The sequence below is a fragment of the Aythya fuligula genome, chromosome 3 (assembly GCF_009819795.1).
Source record: "Aythya fuligula isolate bAytFul2 chromosome 3, bAytFul2.pri, whole genome shotgun sequence".
In the NCBI taxonomy this organism is placed as follows: Eukaryota; Metazoa; Chordata; class Aves; order Anseriformes; family Anatidae; genus Aythya; species Aythya fuligula.
Genome location: NC_045561.1, coordinates 72,000,350 through 72,021,733, shown reverse-complemented (window position 1 = coordinate 72,021,733; position 21,384 = coordinate 72,000,350). Strand labels below are relative to the sequence as shown.

Below are 21,384 nucleotides of genomic sequence, written 5' to 3'. Positions count from 1 at the left end.
AAATAGCCTCACATCCAGCAGCTAGAACAGACCACAGTTTTGAACCAGTCTTGGTAATCACAGGGAACAAAAGCTACAGATTACACTTAGTCTGTTCACAGAGATGTGAAATTACTGTCTGCTTTCCTGATTAATATTCATGTAGTTTTACACTAGTGGTTGTTTATAAAAGAAGAGTTTGAGGCAGCATTATTCTATTCAGGCAGTATTACTCTATTCATACTGAGGTTTCCATCCATCTGTAACAATGAACCCACTGGTCCTTTGCAACTTCAAATGTGAGGCCTGTGTAAGCTTAAACTACTCTGTACTTTTCCTTAAGAACTTAAAACACTACAAATTTCCAGTAGACAGATTCTTTTCTTTCAACTCATTTTTTAAAAATTAATTTGGATATGTATTTCTTATATTTATTTCTTATATATCAAGTATTACTATTATTGTTTGCAGCAATACATAGTCAATATTTTCAGGGAAGTTTTTTTTAGTCATTTGCTATAACTTCGTTCTACTGAGGACTTGTAATCTCTATGGGATCCTAGGTCATGTCCAGGAGTCAGCACTATGGTTGTGCCAGTCAATAAAGTTTTAGGGCATATTGACTGGGTCCTAAAGCTGCTGTGTTCAACACTGAGGAGAAACCACCTCCTTAACCCACTGTGGACAATTATTTGCTCAAGAAATATTAAACTGAGCTTAAAAAAAAATGTAATTTACGGGTCTGGTGGGAGGGCATGTCATTGGGCATTCCCAAGTGAGCCTGTTTTTATTTTATTTTTGATGTATAGTTTCATATAATTTAATATATTTTGCACCAGCGAGTGAATCATCTATTTGGGAAATATATTGGGGAAAAAAAATGTATCTTTTCATACAGTTTTTGACAAAAATAATAATATCGAGTTGAATTCCGTATTCCCCACAGAACGCGTTCTCCTCCCTCGGCAACGGCGGCCGTTGGGACGCGCGGGCACCGTGCCCAGCCCCACCCTAGGCACCGCCCACCCTCCACACCGCACCCCCCTCTCCCGGAACGTTCCATTCCACGCGGCCCAGCCCCCTCGGCGAGCCCGGCGGGTGGAACATTCCACTGCGGGGAAGGCGGGGGGGGGGGGGATGTATAGAGCAGCGCCGAGCTGTGAGGCGGCCGTGAGGCGGCTGTGGCGGCCATGACGCAGTCGGTGGTGGTGCAGGGTAAGGGGCCTGAGCGCCGTTCCGCCGCCATTTGCCGTGCCCTGTCCTGCCTTTCCCTGCCTGACCCGTCCCCTGTCTCTCCCCTTTGCAGTGGGCCAGTGCGGGAACCAGGTGGGCTGCCGCTTCTGGGACCTGGCGCTGCGGGAGCACGCCGCCGTCAACAAGGTAACGGCGCCGCTTCCCGGGGCAGGCGGCCCTCGCACGCTGCCTGCTTCGTTACATTAAAGGCCGCGCCGTCCCCCGAGGGCCGGCCCTGCCGTGTGTGAGGAAACGGGAGGGTTGGTCACTGCCGGCTCTGTCACCTTGGCCCTGGAGTCCTCGGCAATAAAGCTAAAAAACCGCCACCCCAAAGCCTTACCATACCAGCACATGATGTGAGGTGACTTGCTCTGCAGGTGTATGGACCAAAATAGTGGGGTGAAGAGGGCACAGGGATGTGCTGAGCACCCTGTGCAAAGTGCGCTCTTCATGCTACTCTTCACAGAGATACCATTTGCTGACAAATACCTTGTGTTAGCAGAGGTAATGATCATCAGACCTTCACAATGCCTTTTGCTGAAGAAACTAGTAAGGCAATAGGTGAAGTTCATATGTATATGGAGCATCTCTTGGTTTTAGTGTCATAGGGAACGCTGACTTCCAAACTCTGCTTCATCAGGACTTGAAGACTGATAATCTGGAAAAGGTTAATAACGTTAAAGCATATGAAGCTGACAAATATCTTTAGCTTTATGGTGGGAGAAGTGATTTACACGCCATCCCTCACCAGGGAGCTTGGAAATCACTGATATGGCAGTGTACTGTGCTTTCATTTCCACAGAACATCTTGGGCATGGAACTGTCCCAGCGTCACATCACTGATGAGCTGAACCAGCTAGACAGCAGCCATTTAGTAATTTCATTGAGATCTTCAGTAAAATCCTAAATCTTTAGAAATGAGGGAAAAATACTTATTTAATCTTTGGCTGAAAAATTTATTTGCTAGCTACATCCTCCTGTTGGTTTTTACTATCAACTGACACTTCAGTGAAATGTGCGTTTTAATGCTGACTGGAGCTGGTTGGATTGAACTCTGATGTTTACCCTCATTTGAGTGGGGATGTTTGATAACCCTCAGAAGTTCACTCTAACATAAATTATTCTGTGAAAAAGCACAGAGAAGTTCTGACATAACATCTTATCTCTTTTTTTTTTATTTTATTTTCAGAAAGGAATTTATGATGAAGCATTAAGCAGTTTCTTCAGGAATGTAGATACAAGGTAAGACTTCTTATCAAGAAACTCATGAGTTTAACACAACAGATCAACAATTCTAGTCCCTCCTCTTAACCTTTAATTTAAAGTTTTATTTAGGTCATATTTAGTATGTGCTAGAAAAAGATTTTTTTTGTCTTCTTTTTTGTCTTCTCCTTAAAACACTATCTTACCTTTCCCTTCTAAGTATGTGTACTTCAGTAACTAAATTTGTTGAAAGTGTCTGGCTTTGCTTTTCTTTCCTCATATCCAAAAAATGGACAGTCAAGATCTGATAGCTTTTGCCCTTGCCAATCATGATCAGATTGAGAGCTCTCTGAATAATAACTTAGCAGCATGTATTGAAGAGTTGTAGGAGGAATTACATATAAGATAGAAAAGGTCCTGTCAGTTTTTAAATCCCCTTTACCTGATTTTTATCTGTAGGTTGCTGCACAGAGTGGTGGTTGTAATTTTTTTTTAAGTTATCCAATTCATACCTTAAAAATCTTATCTGTCTGTCCAGCTACAGAAATCTTTGTAGTGGGCACCTGGATATTGTTGTTATGTCGTAATTCGTTAAAAAGTATTTGACCAGCCTCTGTTTACTTCCATCATACAGCAAAAATACAGTACTCAATTGTAGCTGGAATGGCGTTGGAATCATATTTTGTCACAATTCTTTATCTTAGAAATTCTTAGAATATCTTTTTTTTTTCAAGAACATCTAATTGTAAACAATGTCTGTGTTTTTATATGTGCCAGATGAAAGCACCAATTTTTCCGGAAATCAGAGATTACAGCGTTCAACAAAGGGAACATCTGAAAACCTCCTATATTGATGGCAGCAACGGCCAGAAGGCCAGCTTGCTCCTATAGACTGAGAAGCAAAATACTTTCCCCTACCTTTATCTGGTTGTATAATGATAACTACTAAAAGCAACTTAGATCAGCCAAAATAATTACCCAGTTTTAAAGTGAACATATGTGTATGTGACCATGAAGGGTGCTAATGAGCTAATTGCATAACGCAGTTTCCATATTTTAGTCTTCTTGTGGTAAATTTACGTACCCAAAACATCTATTAAATATGGCTGGTGATGTCTTACCCCAAAGATCATGCATGTTGCATTCAGACTGGATGGACTTAATAAAAAAATGCATGGTTTTATATGCAGAAAAGCACATCTTAAATAAGCCAAGGGGATTCATCAAAGTGAATGGAAGTACAAGCTGTCGTGAAAGACGGCAAAGACTAGCTAAAGAAAGATACAGGGTTTGTTTGTTCACTTGTTTATTTTCTCTTTGGATTTTGTTAGTCCCTGAAGAGAAATAGAACTTCTCTGGCTGGATTTTCTGGTGCTACAGCGGACTCATACAGGGAGCTGCATAGGCTAGAGTAATCAACATGAGTACTATAGGCTGTAGTTAGCTGCTCAGCAAATGAGAAGTGTTTAGAGAGCTGCTTTGAGCGAGAGTGTAGAAGCTCCTTTAGCAGTCCAGTGCAGCCCCATCCTCTTTCTCCCACTTGATACCTGGTGGAACTGAGCATGGTCAGAACATTTGGTGCTTTCAGCTGACGTTTTGGATTATTATCGTGGCTGAATGTAGAATAGTCTAAGAGATATTTCATATAGTGTGATTTTAGGGTTGACTGGCCCCCAAACTAGGTAAGTTGAGGGAAAAATAAGTCATTTTCCACTATCTCCCCCCCCCCCCTTTTTTTTTTTTTAATTTTTTATTGAATACATTTGGTCCGGGCCAGAATATCTCATCCTTTGAGTGCAGAAGCACCAGCATTTAATTATGGAAAAAAGCACTTGTACAAAATGCACAGACCTCTGGACTGGCTCAGTACAACCAATCCTGGAAAAAAAAAAAAAAAGGATACTAAAGCTGTGTCAGCACAGCATGATTTCTGACCTAGTAAATCTTAATGGCAGAGTAAGCCAGGCACTAGTGCTGTTATGCTGCTTTCACACCTCAAGCAGTAAAACAGTGCTGTACTACCCCCACTGAAAATCTAGCAGTGTTATTTGGTGAAGTATCTACCATTATACGATGCAGATGCATGACATGCTAGAGAAAAAGAGGGTACTTTCAGATTTGGCAACGCTTGTAGAACTCAATTAGAGGCTGTAGTGGAGAGGAATGTTTCGATGCTTATCCTTTTCAGCCTCGTGAAGTACTGCTTAGAATATTCCTCAATGAGATTGTATCCCGTAATTGTATGCTTTTAGGAAATTACGAGGCATTTCTTAGGGTGCATTTCAGGGTGTTTCTGTTTGTATTGTAATAGCCCTCTGAACATTGAAAATTAAGGAGGGAATTGTATTCCAATACACATTGCCTTATTTTCTATTATGGTTCTGAGCTTGATTTTTTTTTTTCTTTTTTTCCAGAAGTGCTGGTGATGGTCCTGGTATTTACAAAGGAAAAATCTGCTCTTTAAAAGCACGAGTAAGGCAATCTGTAACAGCTGTTCTTTTCACATTACATACTTATGTTCAACTGTGTAAAGATTTTCCTAATATTCTTATAAATGTATATGTTTTGATTTACTATTTTGAATATCAAAATTTCCAGCAGTAATTTATGGTTCAGTGGAGTAATGCAGTTTGCAGCCAGGCCTGTTCCTTAATTTAAAGTATAATTTTTAATAAAACAATTGCAGATATTATCAAGCAAGGCTTTATTTGTAAATTTTAAGGGGGGCAGGGGAGGTGAGCCACTTCTTTCTAAGTGATTGATAAGCAACAAAACATGAAACACAACTGCTTCAATTCCTTTACTTCTGAGTATTTGGGGAAAAGTATTATTAACATTTTAACACAATTGCAGTATCTGAAATACCCTTCTATTGAATGACTTCTGGCAAAGCAGGCAAGGTGAATGTTACAAGTTAGCCTCTTAGTTAACAAGTGGGGAAAAAAGTCTCTCTGGAGCACAGTAGAAACAACATACCTTTGATACTGTAAATAATTTTCTATTTCTTTTGTTATTGTTTCAAAGAGTGGCTTTCTTACTGCCTGAATTGTAACACATGCCTTTCTCACAGGCGCTGTTGATTGACATGGAGGAGGGTGTGGTAAATGAAATTCTGCAGGGACCATTGAGAGATGTGTTTGATAGCAAGCAGCTTATCACAGATGTTTCTGGTTCAGGAAACAACTGGTGAGATCCTCTTCAGAAAGTACTTCTTAGTAACTAATTAGATGGCATTTGAAAAGGGAAATGATAACAGTAGCTTTCTAGTTCATTCTGCTGCACCTGGGGAGCTGCAGCATACTACCAGTGAACTTCGGAGTCACTGTTGCCTGGAGGAGGGCTTTGAAAAGCATTTTGCAGGAGGATAATTCTGCTGATAAATCATTTCTTCTGTTTTTTTCTTTTAATTTTTCTTTCAAAATAACATGCTTTATGTTTTGCTTTTTATTGTTGGGTTTGTTGTTTTTTTTTTTGGCATTCAGCTGTTGCCATTGCTCAGTCAAACCCCTAATCAATCTAGTTTGAGACTGTGCAGCTACTGTAGAAATGAGATATATGAACAAATGCATTTCAGATTTCTATGCATCATGGAGTCTGGCTTTGTGCATACAAACTACATTAGCAAAAAGATAAATTAAGAAAAAGTTTGATTAACGTAATGAATTCCAAATTTTCACTGCATCCAGCTCTGATCTCTTGAACTGTTAGTCAGTATCTTACAAAATGTCAAATAGAAGGAGCTAAAAAACTGAAAGACTAATTGTTGGAGGTTGTTTTTCATTTGTTTGTTTTTCTTATATTTAGGGCAGTAGGTCACAAGGTATATGGCTGTCAGTACCAGGAAAACATTGTGGAAAAGCTGAGGAAAACTGCAGAACATTGTGATTGTCTACAGTGTTTTTTTGTAATTCATTCTATGGGAGGTGGTAAGTATGCTTTTCATAGTATGATCGCACATGCTGCAGGTGAAAAGAAAAAGAAAACCGTAGATCTTGAAAAGAAGGTTGCTGTAATAATCTACATCATGCTGAATGCAGAAAAAAAAAAAGCACAGTCCAATTAGACAGACTCATAATTATTTATTATTTGTTTTGTTAGAGTACTGAGGAGTCCTAATCATGAACTTACTGAAGTAAGTTAGAACAGAAATATGTTTTCAATCTGAAAGAGGAGAGAAGACAGCAGATACATTTAGACAATTTACATCAAATACAAGGAAACGCTGAGATAATACTGATCAGAAGAAGGGCCAGTTGCCTCAGAATGTTGAAATAATTGCTGTAATCAAGTTGTTTTTAATTGTATGGAAAATGTTTTCAGGAAGGCTTTGAAGGAGACTCGGTTGCTTAACTCCATTGTTTTTCAATTTTCCTTCCACACAATTCTGTTGAATTCTGTTAATAAATCAGACGGGACAATCCATTGTGGTGACAATTTTGTCATTTCTGTATTGCTGCTAAGTATTCCACCCCCAGAAACACGGCGGGGAAGAGAGGTCAGGAGCATGTATTATAAACGGTTATGATACCAAAACAGACACTGAAAATAGCTCTAAATATGACACAGGAGTTTTGTCAGGGGCCTTTTTTGTGGTCATTTGCTTAATTTGAGACCCTAGTTATTTCCATTATGGCAGAAAATCACTGTTGTTTGTAGATAAAAATTGTCTGCTGCTGAGAATGTGAGCTGTCCAAGACAGGAAAAATAGTTTAATTCTCTGACATGAACTTAGCGCTATGTGCTTAGTGCTAATAAGGAAAAAAGTGTGTGTGCTGGGATAAAGGAGTTACTCTTTTTTGACTGGAGATTGAGGGAGTTTCATAAATTCCCCAGGAGAAAAGTAAACTTAAGTAATTGCTTGGATTAGTTGTGGTTTTTAAACAAATGTTTTGTTTCAAAATTCAAATTAAAGGCTTTATAGAAACAGAAGTCCTAGGTCAAAAAAAAAAGAAACGGTTACATATTATGACTTCTTGGTTTGCAGAAATTTTTGAGATTGTTTACTTGATCCTGTCTGGTACTGTTTGGGAAAAACTTCTATCATGTAATTATTTCTTGTCTTGGAAAAACTTTCCTTCCTTAATTTACATCCGAGTAGCTTCCACTGTCTTCCAAATGCTTCAGAAAATGCTCACTAATATAAATAATTGAAAAGTTGTATGTTTCCAACATATGAGACTAAGTGCTTATAAGAACATGGGGGACTTCCTCTCATTCTGGCTTCCTCCCTAATTATTTTTAGGGACCGGATCTGGTCTTGGAACTTTCGTACTAAATTTGCTTGAGGATGAATTCCCAGAAGTATATAGATTTGTTACTGCAGTTTATCCCTCTGGTGAAGATGATGTTATTACTTCTCCATATAACAGTGTTCTGGCTATGAAGGAGCTTAATGAACATGCGGACTGTGTGCTACCAATAGAGAATGAAGTAAGGAATAACATTCTGTTTCTATCAAATTCTTTTTTATTAGACTGAATATAGGAAATACTTCTTCCTCCTGAGTGTTGGTAAGAGTGATAATTGAACTCCTCAGTAACTTGCAGGCTTTTGAAATGAATCACTTAAAGATGCTCTGTACTTTGCTTCCACCTGCAAAGATGTCTGGAGTGATATATGTATTTTTTTTCATGATTATTTCAAGGTAGGTAGTGAGAAACTCCTGTTTACTAAAGCTGAAATTCCTACATCTTTTAGCATCAATTTGTATGTAGTATTAGTATACTGCTAATGTACTAATATTCTATTTTTAAGGGAAATGACTAACTCCACCAAATTCCAACAGGCGTGGCTTTAGTCACGAGTGATTTGGGCATCATAGACATACCCGACTGCACAAACAGAAGCAAGAGAAAGTAAAATGTATTTAAGGAGTATATTTTTGCTTTCACAGGAATTATGAGGATTTTGAATAGTTAAATAAAATTCAAATTTCAGAGTCAAGCTATGTACGTTTGTGACATGTAAGGAACAGACGTTTAGAAACACTTCAGTCAATTGGAACTGGTCAAAAGTTGGGCATATGTGTATCAAAGGTATAATCTCTGAACAAGCACTAAAGTCTTATTTTTTTCTTTAACCGAAATCGAAAAATCGGGCTACAGCATTTGAAAGCTCTGTATACAACACTTCTTGCATGCTTTTTGTTGTGCTTTTTTTTTTTTTTTTTTTTTTCTCTCTCTCAAAGTCTCTGTTTGATATAGTTAACAAAATTCATCAGATGATGAATTCTGGGAAGCTAGGGTCAACTGTGAAGCCAAACAGCTTGGTAACATCAAGTGCAGGCATCACAAAAGCCGTGCAGGAGAAGCCATTTGATGCAATGAATAATATCGTAGCCAACTTGCTGCTGAACCTGACAAGGTAAGGTTATAGACTCTGCACAAGTAATATTGCTGGAGGCACAGTGTGTGCTGCAAATATGCAGGTCTGCATCAGCTCAAAGAAAATTGTTTTCAATTTGATACTAGTCTCCTCTTTTTCAGAATTGCTTATTAAATGTTGAAGTACTTGGATGTATTTATATTGCAGAGGTTTTGTTGTAGCTGTAATAGTCTTAGATCTGAAGTACGAACAGGTTCATGGACAAAAGGATGTTGCCCTCTATCAATGCTTAATGGCACCCAGGGAGGTTAGCAGTTCTGGGCCAACTATATTATTTTATAAGTATCATCTGACCATTGTTGCTAGTAAACTGTCTATTGCTGCAGGAAATTTTTGGTGAAACAGAATTTCAAAGTATTAGTCTGTTTTTCTTTTAAACAGTTTGTCATGACTACTAGGTCACACGTGTTTCATTACAGCCCATTTATTAACACTGGCGTCAAGCAGCTATGTCCACACACTGAAAAACAGTGCTAAAGACTACAGTTGGGAAGGTTAAGGTCTCATTCTTGATGATTAATTGTTCTATAATGAGAAATATAAGGAAATAAGAAATTGCAGTGTTACTGCCAAATGTGAAAGTTTAGTAGTTATATATAAAGTGTTTCTTGAACAATGCATTGTTTGTTTTTTTTGTAGGTAACTGTTGAAATACACACACACACACACACATATATATATGTCTGTATGTTTACATTATAAAAGTTATTTACTTTGCTTATGACTATTTTGTAACAAGTCTGTTAATTTCTCAGCTCTGCTAGGTTTGAAGGTTCCCTTAACATGGATCTTAATGAAATCAGCATGAATTTAGTTCCATTTCCTCGCCTTCATTACTTGGTTTCAAGCTTGACCCCTCTGTATACACTGGCTGATGTTAATGTACCTTCTAGAAGGTAAGAAGAAAGCGTTATTGTGGAGGTTTTACATTTGAAGCTTAATTTCTAATTCTTCCAGTTTCCATTTAAAAATAAATGAATCCATTTTATAGCAAATCTAAGGGTAGATGTTTTAAAAAGTTTAAAAGCCTGCCATGTTTTCAAATTCATCCTGCTGATCTTGGGAACTTCCTTTGTCCCTTTAATTGTTAAGCCAGCAAACTTAAAATGTGTTTTTGATATTTCTGTCAGAGAACTGTACTACTAAATGATGAGTAGAATCCACACCACAAGTTCCTTTGAATAACACTTTGTAGTTGACTCACAAAATACTATAAAGAGAAACAAGAAATTAAACTAGACTTCTTGGGAAGTAATGGTATCTTACTTGAGCCTGGAGATGTAGTGAACCTATTTAACAGGTTATTTTAACAATAAGTAGTCGCTTGTGAAACTTTGTGAGAGGTTTAATCCCATTGACACATCAGAAAAATAACCACTAATAATAGATTTTTCTGGTTTTAATGAGTTAAATTGAGTCAGCAAAAGGTCCAAATAGATAGAGACAAATAGGTCCAAATGATAGAGACAGTCATGGAAGTACACAGAGTTGAGCAGAGGGCAGGACCATACAGGACCCCTCTTTCTGTGCTAGCAAGTTCTGACAGTTCAGTTTGTTGAAACCATACCCTGAGGAGACAGTACAGCACTGGAGGGAAGGTAGCCAACTATAGGGCAATACTTAGTCATGTTTCAGAATAAGGTGGAAAGGGTAGTATTTTTTTTCCTCATTTTGTCTCTTTTTTTATTTTAATAGGTAGATTGTTGCAGAGGTGATTTTAAAAATAATTAAATAGAGACAGTAAGTGTAGAGTTTAGAACAAATAGAAAGAATGACTTATATGTTATAGGTCCTTAGAGACCTCTTAAAAACATGACCATTGGTATCCCACGTTGCAGTAGAACTTGCTTAAGGAGATGAAGAGAGGAAGAATATGATCTGCTATATCAGCCTTTAAAGTAGACATACATAATAAAATCAGAGTAAGTGGACAAATGTGTATACACTCTTCTTAAGTCATTAATTGAAATTAATACAAATGCAAAAATTAATTGAAATTAATACAATTATATGATTAATACTGATATGATATAATTAATACAATGGTCTGATTGATGGATCCCTTTAAATAGTGAAGTGTAGCAGGCAGATAACCAGTCATGGTTGGCAGCACTTTGTAATTTCCTGTCAGATCCATCACAAGCAGTGAGATTGTCCATTCAAATTGCCGTATAACCAGAACCTCAAATAGTTAAATCGTCTTAAATATCTAACAGTTTGTAACTATTGACCTACATGTAAAAATTCTCAATAAATGTCTCTTAGTCCCTTCACTTCTCTTACTTCAGGATCAACAGTTGGTTGTAACAGAGAGAAGAGAGGGGAAAATAGGTTTCATCTGTTTTTCAAAACTTTTACTGCCAACATAGAGATATATAAAGGTTTGAATCTTTTTGCTGTCATTCACAGTACCAGGTTAAATGTACCTTTATTTCATAGAATCATTCAGGTTGGAAAAGACCTCTAAGATCATCTAGTCCAACCTTTAGGTTTCTCGGACTTCACAAAATTTGAAACACTGAAGGTGGGTATTCTGAAGAATTTTTGTAGCCTTAGTTATTAAGAGAGAGAACTGTTTTCTCTTTACCTAGGTTGGATCAGATGTTTTCAGATGCTTTTAGTAGAGATCATCAACTAATTCAAGCAGATCCAAAGCATAGCCTCTATCTTGCTTGTGCACTTCTTGTTCGAGGAAATGTGCAAGTTTCAGACCTTCGCAGAAATATTGAAAGGTTTGTACTACCACAAGAAGTAGTCATGGTATTTGTTAGAGAAGTGTTTTGTTGTCCAGAGCACTCTCAAAATGAACCAACTAGAAGTAGGTTTTTTTTTGTTGTTATGGTGTTTTTCTTTCTGAATGAAAGTCAGCTATTTCATGGTTACTCTCATATACATGTAGCTAGGGAATCACGCTTACATTAACAGTTCTGTATTGTTAGCAATCATTTTCTACTTTTTACAGTTAGACTTATTGTCCCCATACAGTATTAATCTGCCCCTCTCATAAATCTAGGAGTAATTGCAGTCCCTTTTATAGAAATGAGTGCTTGTAACTTTACTTTTAAACACCGATGCATTAAATTAACAAAATAAAATTGATATTTGCATTGTGAATTTAAATACATACTGTTAAAGTCTGGAGTCTAAAATGCCTTATTCAAAATGCTAATTCTAACTGGTTTGCTTAGTCACTAAGTCTTTAATATTGACCTTTTCAGTCTGTTTTCGGTCTGTTTGTTAGCAAAGGAAACTCTGGCTTTGTGTTGTTTATGTTCTATAGATAACTAAAGGTTTTTTTTTCACAGGTTGAAGCCTTCCCTGCACTTTGTCTCATGGAATCAAGAGGGCTGGAAAACTGGTTTGTGTTCAGTACCTCCTGTGGGCCATTCCCATTCCCTTCTGGCTCTAGCAAACAACACCTGTGTGAAACCCACTTTTATGGAACTCAGAGACAGATTCATGAGGCTCTACAAGAAAAAGGTTTGTCTCTGTTGTCATTATAACTTCTGTAGCCACTAGTCATTAGCATCTTGCAGTATTGGGAAACAAATCTTGGTATCACAGAGAAACTGCTTAAAAGTAACAGCCCAGGATTTATTTATTTATTTTGTGGTACCTATCAGAATCATTTTAACAGCTACTGCTTAAAAAGTGTAAATCCCTTATTAACTTGTACCTACCAGGTGATATGTTTACTTTCTTCAACAATGAGGCAGTTATCTGACAGATCTGCCTACCTGTTTGTTGAAATGTACCAAAGAAGACAGAATGCAGAAAGATGAATGTATAAGAAAACAGTAATGCCAAATGTGGTTACATGGGGGTTTATTCCTAAAGTTGCTAAGTATGTAAGCAAGGGTTGTCATAAAGTAAATCTTTAAATCTACTTTCTACAGTGCTTGTACTCCCCTCTTCATTGCAGGCTAAACGATGCTTTTTGAGCCAAATGAATTATGTTAGATGCCAACAAAAAAGATAACACCAACTTTATTATTGTCATAGGCTCATCTTCACCATTATCTGCAAGTAGATGGGATGGAGCAAAGCTGTTTTTCTGAAGCTGTATTGTCTTTGTCTGACCTAATAGAAGAGTATAATGAACTGGATGCCACAAAAGGTGGACCTAGAGCAGATCCATCAAGACTGAAGATAGCTGTGTGAAGAAGAACTGTGACTTAAGAAAAAAAAAAAAGCATCCAATCACTTCAGTTAACCAGAATGAATTGCAGAGTGCCTATCTATTTATTGTCATTCCAAAGTGAGACTGGGACAACTGCTTCCTCAGCTCCCTGAGAAGTGTCATGCTAAGTGACAGGTCCAGCCTGTAAGAAAGATTTGCAGGCACCTAATTATGGTGGATATCAGTAAGAACATTCTTTCTAACTGTAGAATAAATTCACATGCCATATGTTGCAAAGAGAAGAAAGAAGTTGTAGCAGCCAAAGAGGTAATTCTTCTCTCAGGCTTTCACCTTACAGTAAACTAAAGGCAGGCCTTAGTTCAGAGAAGGATCACTGTTGCTAGGCTTTTTATTTTTTAAAACTGCAGTGATGAAGAGAAGAAAAGCCTGCATATTCTTTTTGTAGACTTTGCAGACTAGTAATCATTTCAGAATGCTCTAAGCTATGTTCATAGCTTCAACGTTTTCACTTCCTTCTCATAGCTCCATTAGAGCATTCTGGATTGATAACAAAATTGTGAATTACAGAAAATGCATTTTCTTTCAAGTTTTATACTTGGAATATTAATATGTTATTTTAATGATTCATATTTATGAATGCTGATTTGCACTTGATAATCAGATAATAACAGTATACCTCTGAGTAAGTGAAACATGCGTGTATAATAAAGGCTGTTTGGAGAAAAAAAGTTTATATGCTTTAAAGAATGCAAGTAAAATGCTTTAATATTTATAATTACTGGGGTAAGTAGATTTGTATATTACAATGGGAACTTTTACAAAATAAAATGTACAGCTATTTCCAATTACTTGCCAACCTTGACTGTCTTAGAACATCAAGACGAATGAATTGTTACTGATCAGAGCGGGCCAATACATTGTTTTCCTAAAGCTTGAAGTCCTTCTAGCAGAGTTTGAGTGGGTGTGTAAGTTAGCACAATTTTCACTGTATAAGTCCAGAAGTATTCAACAGATCATTGTGATAACATTTGTTTAGAGAGTATTTTTAAGAAAACACTCTATACAGTCATCTGCTTCAAATTTTGGAGCTCTATTAGCTGTAACGTCCACTTATTTTTTCCTTTACAAGTGCATTGTTTGCATTTACACTACTAGAGAAAGATTATCTGCTGCAAAGAGCAATCTGAGCTCAAAATTGATTTATGCTGTTTGAAGCAGTATTGTTGTGTTTTATCTTGGCAGATATAGTAGGAAATGTTAATATGAGAATACAAAACAATAGGTGAAGTATTACAGGGTAATTCATTTAGCTTTTTTTTTTGTAATCAGGCAGATTATCTGTAAATTTATATGCATTTCTCATTTTGGGCAGCTTCTTAAAGTAGGGTAAAGCTGTCTTGCTCTGCTTTCTTAAAATACCTTCTTTTCACAAAACTAGTTCTTTTGACAAAACTAGTGTTACATATGTAATTCTCGACAATGTCATTCCACATATAAAAACAATTAAGTTTAAAAGGATGCACTCTTGCGTTTTCCAGGTGGTTTTTTTGTTGTTGTTGTTTTATTAATATTCACATATGTAGTTTCAGTATAAAGATTGCTGGGGTGACAGGTAGTGCTAACTCTTCAGGATGGGACTGTGCTGTCTGTCACCCTTGAAGTATATTACAGTCGATGGTGTAACTCAAAAAATTTTGAGTTCAGAAAATATATCTCCTGGATCACTGCAAATCCGCTGACATACACAAGACGTTATCCACATCATCTTCCATTTAAAGAAGCCTTCATTGGGACACTCAAACTGTACAGTGATCATTTTGGACTTATTAGGTATGCAGCATCTCTTGTCCAAACACACACCACAGAAAGTTAGTTTGTAGCTTTGTGAAGATGAGCACCCAGAAAAAATGAGTTTCTCTGCTGTAGGAAGCTGGAATGTTGGTTGACAAGTTTTTCCTTTTGGAATCTGTAATAGTAAAACAAAGAAAAGCCTGTCTTTTGACACACAGAAAATGGAACACGTAAGATTCTGCAATGTTTACATATAAATATCTTGAAAATTACTCCCTCAAAAATACATGTTTTTAAGTTAAATAAATATTATGAGTAACTGAGCGATAGGACAGCCTTTTGAAATTATACATCTGTAGTTTACTATTGAAAGCTGATGATTGAAGGTAGAAAAGGGAGAAGAGGCTTTTTTTATGACTTAAAGTATTTGCTATTAAATCCATTTTTCCATTACTTCTGGTATTTTTGTTTTCTATTAACAATTAATTTTACATACAAGGTACCTTTACTGTCTTCAGGATATTGGTCAGACAAGGCTGGATGAAGCATAATCTCTTTTCTTTTTTCATTTCACATTTATTGTTTTCATTGGTCACTCTGCTGGACATGCCTATGCCACAGGTCCTGGAACAGGGTGTCCAAGGAGTTGCCTGTACTAGGCACTTTTTCTTCATAACTAGTGGTAAGTTTCTGTAAACTGAGACAGCAATATGTTATCTATGCAGCATAAATAATTGAAAACAAAAGGCTAAGAATTTTGTTTCTGTTCATATAGGTAAATGTAAAGATAAGGCATTAAAAAAAAAGTTATTCGTAAGTCTTAACTCTGAGCTGCTGTCCTGGTTTCAGATGGGATAAAGTTAATTTTCCTTCTAGTAGCTGGTATGGTGCTGTGTTTTGGATTTAGGATGAGGATAATGTTATAACAAACCAATGTTTTTAGTTCCTCTCTAATCAAATTAGTGACGTTCTCTAGGAACGTGCTTTGAAGTTGGTTGCCTTACTGAGTGTGGCTTTACACACTGCCTTAAATAAGTTTCTATAAAATGTCTTTGCACTAGGTATTGTTGTAACATTGAAACAAAGGCAAGCTTCCTTCCTCATTTTTGCTAACTCGCATAACCATTGGTAACTTTTTGGAGTTGTCCAAACTGAACTTCAGATTTTATCTTCAGACTGCTTATCTTCAGATTGGCTCATGTGCTTCTACTTATTACTCTGCGGTCTTTTGGGAAGGTTTTCTGACCAGTTTTGGGTTCCCTTTTTATTGTATTGATCCATTATGACGATTCAAACCATGATTTCTCCATAATTTAGGTTGCCACCAAATAAATGGCTTAAATGGCTTTCTGGTACCTGCGTTAGTTGTAATGAAGGTGCATTTCATCTTGTAAACATGCACAGGGATGAAGACCCAGGGAAGGGCCAGGATAGCTTTAACTGGCAGTGAAGCTTCCTTAAAGTGAGTGAGAGGACTACCGTGTTAGCAGAGCAGGAATGAGGTTAAAAGGAGTATCAGCTGGCCCTGGCAGAACTGCATGGACAAATTGTTGTGGATTTTGATAAGACTGTGGAGAAGAAACTGGGGGGAGTGCTGCCCTTGCAGTGACCTGACGTTCTGTGAATTGAGGAAAGGTCAAAGGCAGCTTTGACCAATTCCCTGCTAACAGAAGCCAAAAGACTTTTTGCTTTTCATACTCCTCGGGTTTAGAGAATAGAATCTGTCACCTAAGAGTAAGAGGGTTAATTGGGACAGACCGGTCCCCTGGCAAAGGCCTTGAGTGAGAGCTGAGAAATTGCCAGGGCGCTGGCAGCCTGGCTGCTGGAGCCAGGGACGCTGAATGAAGCAAGACTCGTGCACAGAAGCGTTTACCAGGGTAGCTGGGCACACCTGACATCAGTCTGTAGTTGGTTGATTGAAGCTGCTTCTGCTTTCCTGGGCCACAGACGGACTGTCCAGGCTTCTTCCTGCCCGCATGCCTGGTGCAGGGACTTTTTGCTAATTTGGGTGTGAATACAGGCGTACATCCAATGGCCCCACTGACACACAAGCACTTATAGAGCGGGTTAGGCTGGAAGGTCTGCCCGTTAAGATAGTAAACTCCATTGAGCTCGCATCCTACAGCTACCAGATCTGCAACGGTAAACAACAGTTAGTGGTCTTGCCTACGGAGTGCTTCGTGTGATCATCCTTTCCTGCATTCCCAGCTTCAAGTTCTCCCCAGCCCAAGCACATCTTTGTTATTTCTGCCTTTTATAGCTATTATAGCTACAGTTGCTTTGCTTGAAATCAGCCCTGAGCACACCTGCGAATAACAGGCATGTGCACTGTGAGCTGGTCTCACCGATGCCGAGGCAGTAAGTACAAAGACAGTCCCTGCCCTGGTCTCAGGGGCTCTGAACAGCAGGAAGCCTAAATTTACATCAGTTGCACCAGCAAGCCAAGTTTCCCTTCCCAACCCTTCACCTGCCTGCTCCCACCCTCCTGGATGTGCAGAAGAGAACGTGAAAGCACAACTTACATGCACACACGCCTGTTTCATACCTAGGCTCGTCTGCCGAGTAGTCACAGTAGAGGCCCTTGTGGGGATCGCAGATGTCTGCCTCGTTGCAGCTCTCTCCCGCCTGCTTGGCACAGACCTTGCAGCAGCCACAACCGTCCTTCACCAGGCTCACGCCGGGGCTGCAGGCGGGCACGGGCGGGCAGCGGCACGGCCAGTGGCACAGCTCCTGGCGCGGCTGGGCCTCGCTGCTTTCCGGAGGTTTTCCCCCAGGCTTCAGATGTGGGCCGTGGGCTTGCGCCCTGCAGAAAAACTTACAGACAGTGGGATGCTTTGAGAGGTGGGTATTTTATGTAGAGCTGGTATAGCGTAAGATGAAGGTGGGAGGGAAAATACTGGGGAGTTTCATGAAGACACCTTTTCATAAGCTCACAGGATCAAAAAAAAAAAGTGAGACACTTCAAATCTTAAGTAGGAACCAGATGACCAGTTTCACAAGTGAGTATAACCTACTGCTTGTTGGAAACCCAATTCATCGGTCCCTCCTTTTCCTTCAGTAGAACAAAGCCTATAGCAGAGCTGAAGTAAGAAAAAATGTGTATTAATTAATCATTCCTTTTCACAAACCTTCTATCAAATTAATTAGCTTCTGACTCATCCCACTATTTGGTAGCCAACTTTTTGTGCCACTTCTGATGGCAAAAACCTTTCAAAATAGTAAACATTTTGAATGTTACTTTGGCTCAAAAACCCACGTAGCTGTTTTGGAAGGAGTATTATATTATTTATAAATTCTCTTGCGCTAGCTGCACCAACTGGATCCTGTGATTAATAAGGGGAACTAGTAATTGCATGTATATACATATATACACGTGAAGCCCCAGCTATCCGTTTCTCTCTGTTCCTCCAAGCCACAGGGCAGGACTGTAGCAGAAAGCAGGCTCCTGCCCAGACAGCAAGCAGCAGCTGGGGAGGGGTCGCTGCTGGTTTGCCTTTCAGTCAGGTCTCCGACTGGAAGCATCTGCAGAATTCAGCATTTCATCTGTCATATCGCGTGAAAGCTCTTGCAGCACAATTGAGCTGGCCTAATTGCATGCACTGTTAAATGACCTTTTAAAAGGCTCTTTTTCTGCCATTAATTTCCATTTTTTATGGTTATTTGGAACTGTACTTACAATATCTTAATCCACAGCTACTAATGAAGCTCCAAAGTAGTAGCTTTCAAGTTTCTTTGGCTGACTGATTTTTAAGATACCTATTCATTCACAAAAGCAATTCATGCAGTCCTATGCTATGAATATTAAACCTGTGTGATGAATATTAAGCCTTGTCATCTGGTATTCCTTATAGCAGGCAAAAGATAGTTTCATAAATGATTTTGCTAATCGTTAATCATTGGCTGATAAAGGATTTCTTCTAATGCTTTTTATTTAAATGCAGCAATGATACAGAAACAATTAACTTCAGTACCCTTTTTTCAAACTCCAAAGCCTTTCTCCAAAGCGTGATGTTAATTTGATGAACACATGCTTTGGAGTGTTAGAGGCTTATTAAAGGCTTGTTCTAAAGCAGGTTACATGGCAAACAGGTGTTACTATATGTTTCACAGTATTCGAGAGTGTCTGGTTGCTTTAGAAAATTCACTTGCTGCTCAGTGTATTTTTTTTCTTCTTTTTAAGCAAAGTATTATTTTCACAAATTTGGGCCTGTGCCAACTACATGAGCTTATGTTTAAGTCAGGTATCTCACTTCAGAATGGATACATGCAGCAGGAAGCAATGTGTGCCTCAACCAGTAAGTTTAAACTGTATTACAAATTAAAATGTGCTTTAAACCTACAGAATGCTACCTAAACAAGCATTTGCTCTTTCCCTTTTTAGGGACAGATGTCAGCGGAGAGGTGTGAGACTTCAAAGTTTCTCTGGAAGAAAAACACCACCAGGCACGCATCCGATAATTTTCACTGTGGAATTAGTGAATACCTCAGTCTACCTGAAAAATCTTCAAAAATGTTATGTTACAATGAAAATTTAGAGTGCTTGTAAAGTTTACAGGCCAAATATTTTCTAATTCTTGTTTCCCCAAGTTTCTATATCAAAGCTATCCGCATCGCACAAAGCTATCCACATCACTCGAGACCACTGCATACTTTTCCTGATCCTGTGAGCAGATCAGAAAATGAGACCATTGTATGGCAGCCCTTCATGTGCTGTTATTTGTTTTCATGTGTTTCAAAGACTGAAGGTTTGTATGGCATAAATAAACAAACAGCAGAAGTAGGCAATGTATTATTAGTAATCTTCAGGCTTTAAATATTCAGAAAGTTAGCAGAGGTATACAATCACTTGAAAAATTTCTATTTTCTATTTATCTTGATTGCAGATGAAAAATACACTGGGTATTTTTACATATGTGTTTATACACACAAGATGTACTTTCAAAATTAAGAAAATAAATAGTGAACTTGGCTCTTGACACAAATCCCTTCAGCAAAAGCTGTTGTTGAAACTTTTCTCATAAGAGACACACCAGAACCCAGCCCAGGTGCTTTTCTAATTTGCAAAACTAGCCTGACTTAAGATCACTGTGTGTATATATATATGTATATAAATATATGGAATATAAGCATGAACAAGATGTTTATTTCCTTACACTACATCAGATAACCATTTGTGCTTACATAAAAAAAAAAAAAAGGAAAAAGAAAAGGGGGTGGGGGGAAGTCAGATCACTGACAATTTGAACTTCCCTAACGTTTTTTTTTTTTTCCACAGAATCCTGTTAATATACAGAATAGAGGAAAAAGTACGAAGATCAGGCCTGATGCCACAAATAAGCTACACATGAAATTTACTCAGGAGTAGGGAATGGCTCCTTATTCTTTACGAGGAATTTGCTTCTCTGAAATTTATTTTGTCATTAAGCAAATAAAAACTGTAAACCCGGACAGGGCGACGAAGGGAGAAATCTTTTTGTCCCATTTAATGAACTTACCTGTTGCGTACAAGGGATGATGAAGATGGTGGGAAAAAGGAGCCACCGCATGTTCCCGCACATTCAGAAGTGGAACTGAGAGATAGGGAGCAGGCTGAGCTGTGTCAGAGCAAGCACAGCACACAAAGCTCTCCTCTGTCTCCCTTGCCAACCCGACTTTCCTCAGCACATGCATGAACACATACACACATTCACACTTGGAATTCTCCACTTCACGCAGATCCAGCTTCACGCTGAAATTTCCAGCCAATCTTCTTTTCTCTGCCCTGCACTGGGATCCAGATTTTCACACCCTGCTTGGTCCCATCCAGCTGCTTCAGCAGATTCTTCCTGACCTAATTGAGGTCGGGTGGGGTGACAGCTGATTCTTAAAATCTTCCTGCTGGAGATGCAGTGTTATTTTTAACTTGTATTCAAGTCTATATTACAGGAATCTCTGAATTCTGAAGGGCAGGGTGCAAATACCTGTATTTTTTGAGGCAGGGAAAGCAGCGTTTCTCAGAATTTCTAACATGTTGTGCCTAGCAGAATCATAATGTAAAAATTAACACCCTCCACGCAAGCTCTCTAAGCAGGGAGAGAGATGCCATGGTGTGCCGTTGTGCTAGTACATACTTTGCACTGCTGCTTGCTGTGGAATCCTAATGGGTTTTTGCTTGGAGCATGCAACCTGTCTCACTGCTATGCCACCCTGCTAAACCAGCAGGCTGGTAAAATCTCCAGCTTTCCTCCTCCCCAGTGCTATTGAGGGGGTATGCCTGACTTTTAGGCTAACGAGGATAAAATAAAAGCTCCACCCCTGCAGCAGCAGTGGTGGTAGTGCCCTGGTGAATGCTCTTCCTTCCCATTTGCCCTCCCTGTCATCTCCCGTGGAGCTCCAGAGCTAGGCGAGGATGCTGCCAACCACCATGCTCACATAGTAGCTCTCTATGGACAGAGGCTATGGTGGCAGCATCGAATCAACCCCAGCCTGAGCAGTTCTGGTTTGCTCCCAGGCCTGGAGCACCACATCCCCTCTGCAGCTGCAAATGAATCCTGAACTGGGCATCTGAGCTCTTGATCAGTGAGAACGGCTCTTCTTTTGCACATCCACTTTGTCACCCACATCAACACAGAGTCAAAACAATACCTGGGTACCAAGTGGAATCTGCAAATCAG

The 21,384-nt window shown here is 38.7% G+C and overlaps 2 protein-coding genes across 3 annotated transcripts; one reads left to right on the top strand and one right to left on the bottom strand.

Moving 5' to 3' along the window:
• The first annotated feature begins 1,113 nt into the window (after positions 1-1,113).
• Positions 1,114-12,978, top strand: TUBE1 (tubulin epsilon 1). 2 transcript variants are annotated; one of them, XM_032185120.1, is made up of 12 exons: positions 1,114-1,194; positions 1,286-1,359; positions 2,402-2,454; positions 4,830-4,887; positions 5,486-5,601; positions 6,220-6,341; positions 7,658-7,845; positions 8,603-8,778; positions 9,555-9,695; positions 11,391-11,531; positions 12,105-12,279; positions 12,802-12,978. In XM_032185120.1, exons 1-12 carry the CDS (start codon positions 1,170-1,172, stop codon positions 12,958-12,960), a joined length of 1,428 nt encoding a protein of 475 aa, XP_032041011.1. In that variant the 5' UTR covers positions 1,114-1,169; the 3' UTR covers positions 12,961-12,978. The 2 variants fall into 2 exon arrangements, with proteins under 2 accessions (XP_032041011.1, XP_032041012.1); XM_032185121.1 differs by lacking the exon at positions 12,802-12,978 and adding an exon at positions 12,722-12,794.
• Positions 12,979-14,624: 1,646 nt separating this feature from the next.
• On the bottom strand, positions 14,625-20,277 carry CCN6 (cellular communication network factor 6). The gene is made up of 5 exons (XM_032184463.1): positions 20,227-20,277; positions 17,254-17,545; positions 16,623-16,865; positions 15,235-15,428; positions 14,625-14,906 (listed from the first exon to the last, which is right to left on the bottom strand). Exons 1-5 carry the CDS (start codon positions 20,275-20,277, stop codon positions 14,625-14,627), a joined length of 1,062 nt encoding a protein of 353 aa, XP_032040354.1.
• Between the last annotated feature and the right edge of the window lie 1,107 nt (positions 20,278-21,384).

Excerpts from the sequence above, each read along its gene's own strand:
- TUBE1 (XM_032185120.1), top strand. The coding sequence starts at position 1,170 with ATGACGCAGTCGGTGGTGGTGCAGG. Across the intron at positions 4,888-5,485 it reads TCTGCTCTTTAAAAGCACGA|GCGCTGTTGATTGACATGGA; the intron begins GTAAGGCAATCT and ends CCTTTCTCACAG. Across the intron at positions 8,779-9,554 it reads TTGCTGCTGAACCTGACAAG|CTCTGCTAGGTTTGAAGGTT; the intron begins GTAAGGTTATAG and ends TTAATTTCTCAG.
- CCN6 (XM_032184463.1), bottom strand. The coding sequence starts at position 20,277 with ATGCGGTGGCTCCTTTTTCCCACCATCTTCATCATCCCTTGTACGCAA. Across the intron at positions 16,866-17,253 it reads TGAAACAGGCGTGTGTGCAT|ATCTGGTAGCTGTAGGATGC; the intron begins GTAAGTTGTGCT and ends TTACCGTTGCAG. Across the intron at positions 15,429-16,622 it reads CAACTACAGACTGATGTCAG|TTTACAGAAACTTACCACTA; the intron begins GTGTGCCCAGCT and ends TTGCTGTCTCAG.